The sequence below is a fragment of the Cucurbita maxima genome, unplaced genomic scaffold (assembly GCF_002738345.1).
Source record: "Cucurbita maxima cultivar Rimu unplaced genomic scaffold, Cmax_1.0 Cma_Scf00019, whole genome shotgun sequence".
NCBI lineage: Eukaryota > Viridiplantae > Streptophyta > Magnoliopsida > Cucurbitales > Cucurbitaceae > Cucurbita > Cucurbita maxima.
The window spans coordinates 2,921,296-2,928,344 of NW_019272035.1; the positions used below are offsets into that span (position 1 = coordinate 2,921,296).

General features: G+C 38.6%; 1 protein-coding gene across 6 annotated transcripts; it reads left to right on the forward strand.

The window, feature by feature from the left end:
* Positions 1-589: 589 nt before the first annotated feature.
* On the forward strand, positions 590-6,807 carry LOC111493927 (phytochrome A). Of its 6 annotated transcripts, none has more exons than XM_023143851.1 (5): positions 590-1,658; positions 1,790-3,853; positions 3,999-4,815; positions 5,015-5,305; positions 6,345-6,807. In XM_023143851.1, the coding sequence occupies exons 2-5, from the start codon at positions 1,801-1,803 to the stop codon at positions 6,556-6,558; spliced, it is 3,375 nt and encodes a 1,124-aa protein (XP_022999619.1). In that variant the 5' UTR covers positions 590-1,658; positions 1,790-1,800; the 3' UTR covers positions 6,559-6,807. The 6 variants fall into 6 exon arrangements, with proteins under 6 accessions (XP_022999619.1, XP_022999620.1, XP_022999621.1 ...); XM_023143852.1 differs by having other exon boundaries at positions 590-1,360; XM_023143853.1 differs by having other exon boundaries at positions 590-915.
* The last annotated feature ends 242 nt before the right edge of the window (positions 6,808-7,049 follow it).

A 7,049-nucleotide genomic window follows, 5' to 3' on the forward strand; every position in this document is an offset into this window, starting at 1 on the left:
GCAATTTGCAACTTGTAAACCATCCTAATATCATGTGTGGTAATTGAGGTGACACATGCCCAAATTTAGCTATCGTTTACGTGGATCAATCTTGACCATAGATAATAAATCTGATTCTAGTAACCATCGAGAATGGATAGCTCGTAAATAGTCGATCTGAATAGCTCGTAACTTATAAATACTCGACCAACATTCACAACTTCTTCGTCATGGATCACCATTTAGAGCCTGACGTTGTATGTGAATCACTGTTTAGAGCTTGACACGGTACATGGGTCATTGATCATTAAAAAAAATTGCTTATCGTGTTAAAGGATATTAATGAAACTTTCAAAATATCGAGTAGCACGTGAATGACAACTAAATTTGGTTGAATGGATATGAGGATAGGATGGTGTTAATATAATTGGAATTGGAATTAAAAAAAAAATGGGGAATTGTTAGATAGGACGAAGGAACCCATATCGAGGATATTTGATTTCGGTTTTATCAGAGGTGTCAGAGCGAACCGGGTGGTCTACTCTGTTCCCGAACCGGTTCGTCGTTATGGGGCTCCACGCCGGACCTTTTTCCGTCACCGTCAGGGCATTCTCGACCATTTACCCACCCCCTTAGTGCCACTTCCAACTTGGGATCTACGCCTTCTCTCTCCTCATCTCCTTTCTCGCTCTAAATTCTCCTCCATGACTCTCACCTTTCACTCTCAGCCCCTCTGATTCACCGGCGCCACTCTTGCCCCACCGGAAAATCGTTCTTCTTTTGGTTTGTTGGTGTTCATTTATATTTCATTTTCTTGAGTTTCTTACTGGAATGTTTTGATTTTTGTAGTTGCCGTTTATATTCCGTTTAGTTCGTCGTCTCTTGGCTCGTTTATTGTTGTTCTTCTTTGCCCTATTTATGTGAGTGGAGATCGAGGTAAGTTGTTTTGTTCTTTCTGGTTCGTGAATCGCTCCTTTGGCGATGATTAGCTGTTTGTGCATTTTTTATGTTTTGTGTTTCTGAGTTTTGAGGTAGGAATTTGCGAGTGTGTGGGGTTAAATGAGGTTGAAATTTGTTGACTGTGATGCTACTGGTGAGTTCAGTCGGTGAACTGATATGCTAATGTCTAGATACTGAGATTAATTTGAACTACTTGTTTGTTTTTTTCTTCTTTCAATAGTTTCAATGGTTGGCGCTAATGAATGGTTAACTTTGGAGCTCGTCCTGGTGCGTCCAGGAAAAGAACAAAAGAAATAAGACTGTGTCTTGCTCGGAGTTTGTGCACAGAATGTGAATTGATTTTGTGAACGTTTCGGCTGACCTTAGCCAAAAGATAAACGAAGAGTCGTTCTAGCTTACTTTAGCCTGAAGAAACAAAAGAGTACACACACATGCTATCTTTTTGCCAAATGTCAAATTTCTCTCTGTTTCAGTCACAAATTTGAACACAGTTTTTGATTTTTGGATAGTAACTAAGTGGATTACAGCAATGTCCTGTCCATGTGCTTCCTTTTTCAAGAATAACATGATAATGTATTAGAATAAGAAATCATTTATATGCTTGTTGAGGGTTTTATTTCTCCTTTTTCTTGTTCAATCATTTGGGTTGAGTCCGGAATTAGAAGTTTGCGGTAATTGAATCCGGAATTAGAAGTTTTTACTTTGCTAGATCTCAAAAGGTACTATGAATATGAATAGTGATGGAGATGAGAACTTGTGTTCATACTCATGAACGCTTATGATTGTAATTTTTGTTAGAATTCTGTTCTACGTAGTCTTCAACTTTTGCTTCAATTTCCCCTTATTTCAGGTTGGAGAAACATGTCTACCTCTAGACCTAGTCAGTCTTCTAGCAACTCTGGGCGGTCCAGACATAGCACTAGAATTATTGCTCAAACATCTGTTGATGCAAAGCTGCAAGCTGATTTCGAGGAATCTGGGAATTCGTTCGACTACTCAAGTTCAGTGCGTGTCACTAGTGATGTTAGCGGAGATCAACAGCCTAGGTCAGACAAAGTTACTACAGCTTATCTCCATCATATTCAGAAAGGCAAACTTATCCAACCATTTGGTTGCTTGTTGGCTTTAGATGACAAAACATTCAAGGTTATTGCGTATAGTGAAAATGCCCCTGAAATGTTGACCATGGTGAGCCATGCTGTCCCAAGCATGGGGGATTACCCTGTTCTTGGCATTGGCACAGATGTAAGGACTATTTTCACCGCACCAAGTGCTTCTGCACTGTTGAAGGCCTTGGGCTTTGGAGAGGTTACTCTTCTTAATCCTATCCTGGTGCATTGCAAGACTTCTGGAAAACCCTTCTATGCAATTGTTCATCGTGTTACTGGAAGCTTAATCATTGACTTTGAGCCTGTGAAGCCTTATGAAGGTCCAGTGACTGCAGCTGGAGCTCTACAGTCATATAAACTTGCCGCCAAAGCAATTACTAGATTGCAGTCTTTGCCTAGTGGAAGCATGGCTAGGCTTTGTGACACAATGGTTCAAGAAGTTTTTGAACTAACAGGTTATGATCGAGTTATGGCTTATAAATTCCATGATGATGATCACGGGGAAGTGATCTCTGAAGTCACAAAGCCTGGCCTTCAGCCATATCTTGGTTTGCATTATCCAGCAACTGACATTCCTCAAGCTGCACGTTTTTTGTTCATGAAAAATAAGGTCCGCATGATTGTTGATTGTCGTGCAAAACATTTAAAAGTACTCCAAGATGAGAAATTACAGTTTGATCTAACTTTATGTGGTTCAACTTTAAGGGCTCCACACAGTTGCCATTTACAGTATATGGAAAACATGAACTCTATAGCCTCTTTGGTTATGGCAGTTGTAGTTAATGAAGGGGATGAAGAAAGTGAAGGCCCTGCTTTGCAGCAACAAAAGAGAAAGAGATTATGGGGCTTGGTAGTATGTCATAATTTAAGTCCCAGATTTGTTCCGTTTCCTCTTAGGTATGCTTGTGAGTTCCTAGCTCAAGTATTTGCTATTCATGTGAACAAGGAATTAGAGTTGGAAAATCAAATTATAGAAAAGAATATTCTGCGTACGCAAACACTCTTGTGCGACATGCTAATGCGTGATGCTCCTGTAGGTATTGTGTCAAGGAGTCCTAACATAATGGATCTTGTCAAATCTGATGGGGCTGCCTTGTTATATAAGAAAAAAATTTGGCGATTAGGATTGACACCTAATGACTTCCAGTTGCTGGACATAGCTTCGTGGCTTTCCGAGTATCATATGGATTCAACGGGGTTGAGTACTGACAGTTTGTATGATGCAGGATACCCTGGAGCTATTGCTTTAGGTGATGAAGTGTGTGGGATGGCAGCTGTGAGGATAACTAATAATGACATGATTTTTTGGTTTCGATCTCACACTGCTTCAGAGATTCGATGGGGTGGAGCAAAGCATGAACATGGTCAAAAGGATGATGCCAGAAAAATGCATCCAAGATCATCTTTCAAGGCTTTCCTTGAAGTAGTCAAGACAAGAAGTTTGCCCTGGAAGGACTATGAGATGGATGCAATCCACTCTTTACAACTTATCCTTAGAAATACTTTTAAGGATACAGATGCAACTGAAATAAATAGAAAATCAATTCAAACAACACTTGGTGACCTAAAAATTGAAGGGAGGCAAGAATTGGAATCAGTAACAAGTGAGATGGTCCGGTTAATCGAGACAGCTACTGTACCGATTTTAGCTGTTGATTTAGATGGGTTAATTAATGGGTGGAATACAAAAATTGCTGAATTGACTGGACTGCCTGTGGATAAAGCTATCGGCAAGCATTTACTTACGTTAGTGGAAGATTCATCTGTAGAAGTTGTCAGGAAGATGTTGTTCTTGGCATTGCAAGGTATTTTTGTTTAATTTTCCTCTTCAACATGTTTATATTTTGACCTAAACACAAACAAGATAATCACTTAAATCATTACTTAACTATTTTGCAAGTTCACATTGTGACATTTTTAACCTTACCTTTTCCCACTCTTTCTCAACAGGACAAGAAGAGCAAAACGTTCAATTCGAGATCAAGACACATGGTTCTCACATTGAGGTTGGCTCCATCAGCCTAGTTGTAAATGCTTGTGCAAGTAGGGACTTGCGTGAAAATGTCGTGGGTGTGTGTTTTGTAGCACAAGATATCACTGGTCAGAAGATGGTTATGGACAAGTTCACTCGATTAGAAGGCGATTACAAAGCCATTGTACAAAATCCCAATCCATTGATCCCTCCAATATTTGGATCAGATGAATTTGGATGGTGCTCAGAGTGGAATCCTGCAATGGCGAAATTAACTGGGTGGTCACGTGAAGAAGTAATCGATAAGATGCTTTTGGGAGAGGTTTTTGGTGTTCACAAATCATGTTGTCGTTTAAAGAATCAAGAAGCTTTTGTTAACCTTGGGATTGTCTTGAACAATGCCATGTGTGGTCAAGATCCTGAAAAGGCTTCCTTTGGTTTCTTAGCTCGGAACGGGATGTACGTGGAATGTCTTCTATGTGTCAATAAGATCTTGGATAAAGATGGCTCGGTTACAGGGTTCTTTTGCTTTTTGCAGCTTCCTAGTCATGAGTTGCAACAAGCACTAAATATCCAACGCTTATGTGAGCAAACTGCATTGAAGAGATTGAGAGCATTGGGATACATAAAAAGACAGATACAAAATCCTCTTTCTGGGATAATCTTTTCAAGAAGATTATTGGAGCGCACCGAGTTGGGAGTAGAACAAAAAGAACTTCTGCGTACTAGCGGACTCTGTCAAAAGCAGATCTCCAAGGTTCTCGATGAGTCAGACATCGATAAAATTATTGATGGGTATGAGACTTTCAACGTATCAGTAAAATATTACTTTATTTTTCTAAATATATTGTTGATTTCACCGGAATTTTGCTACACTTTTCTTTTTCTGAAGTCTAGTTTTATACTTCATCAAGGTTGGTATATTTGCAATGAATTGTTACTATTGTGGGTAGAAGAACAGATTCATTATTAATTATCTTTTTTTTGGACGCAGGTTTATTGATTTAGAAATGGACGAGTTTACATTGCATGAAGTATTGATGGTATCAATTAGTCAAGTGATGCTAAAGATTAAAGGAAAGGGTATCCAGATAGTTAATGAGACTCCAGAAGAGGCTATGTCCGAGACCTTATATGGAGATAGTTTAAGGCTTCAACAAGTCTTGGCGAACTTTCTATTGATATCAGTTAGTTATGCGCCTTCAGGAGGCCAACTAACAATTTCAACCAATGTGACCAAGAATCAATTAGGAAAGTCGGTCCATCTGGTGCATTTGGAGTTCAGGTACAAGCTTTTATTGCTAACTACATAGAATATATTAGATTCCTAATTTTTAGGATTCTTTCACTTTCAGAATATCTTTTTCTGTTCTAAATTTTTTTAAAAGGAACAATATCATTTTGAACCTCACGATTATTTTGCCATTGATCGTATATATCTGGATGATATTAATTTATGCATGTGTAGGTGTTGAACAAGGCATGTGTTTGAGCTACATAGCGTATATGGGTAGAGATTGGGGATGGGGGATAACATTATTTAGCAAAATAGTATAAAAAATCAAAATAGATGTTTTTTTTAGAAGTTTTCTGAATATTTTGAAGGTTTATGGACCTTGATGGTTACGTTTTTTTTTCTTTTTTTTTGAAGTTTTGGAGTAAATAAACAAGTTGAGTAAACGTGGACCAAAATTAGATATAAGAACCAAAATTAGATATAAGAGTTGAGTGTTTTATTTATACTGCTTGTGTGAGATTCCATATCAGTCGAAAAGGAGAACGAAACATTATTTATAAGGGATCAAACCGCTAGCTTGGGCTATTACAAATGGTATCAGAGCCAGATATCAGGCGATGTGCTAGCAAGGATGTTGGGCTTGGAAGGGAGGTCCCACATCAATTGAAGAAGGGAACGAATGCCAGCGAAGACGTTGGGCCCCTAAGGGGAGTGGATTGTGAGATCCCACATCGGTTGGGGAGGACAACGAAATATTCTTTATAAGGGTGTGGAAACCTCTCCCTAACAAACACGTTTTAAAAATCTCGAGGGTAAGCTCGAAAGGGAAAGCTCAAAGAGCACAATATTTGCTAGCAGTGGGTTTGGGCCGTTACAACTTGTATCGGTGGATTACCTTGGTTCTCGGTTATCTTGTTTCATATTATTAATAGTTGTAGATTCTCGCCGTTCTTTTACTCCTTATCCTGTTATTTTCTCTACGAAACTATGGTTTTTCATATACGTATATATAAATTATAAACTCATTTTATACCTTATAAGCATTTGATAATTACTCGTTGAAATTAAAGTATTTGTTTCGGATTAGGATAACATATGCTGGAGGAGGTATACCGGAGTCGTTGCTGAACGAGATGTTTGGAAGTGAGGAGGACACGTCCGAAGAGGGTTTCAGTCTGCTCATCAGTAGAAAGCTGGTGAAGCTGATGAATGGAGATGTACGATATATGAGGGAAGCCGGTAAGTCGAGCTTCATCATAACTGTTGAGCTTGCTGCAGCTCACAAGGCAAGGACAACGTAGGCAAAGACAATTTGAAGCATCAACCTTGTATGAATTGCTGCATTCTATGTTGAAAGGAGGAGTTTGTGGTGGGTAATGATTTTGTATAGTGCTAAGTTGCTTCTCTCGTTTTCAAATTTCAATCTCCTTTGAACTTTTGTTGGAATACGATCTAATTTATGCATAACTTGCTGCTGATTTCGGGCGTTCTCTAAATGCACAACTTGTTGTATAGTTGTATTTCGTTTATTGCAACTTCACTAGTCAGTACTTTGGTTATGAACTTTTCAAATGGTTATTTTGCTCTTTAAAACTTCTTTGACATATAATCAGTTTGGTTTTGAAAAATGGATGAAATGGCTATCCATTTGGCTTTGAGTGAGCGAATGGGCAAGAATGGGAATGCATTTTATAATTCTTTAAGCTCACGGTTAGTAGATATTGTCTTTTTTGGGTTTTTCCTTTTGGACTTCCTCTAAAGGGAGAAGTTTTTACCCCATTTATAAAGAATG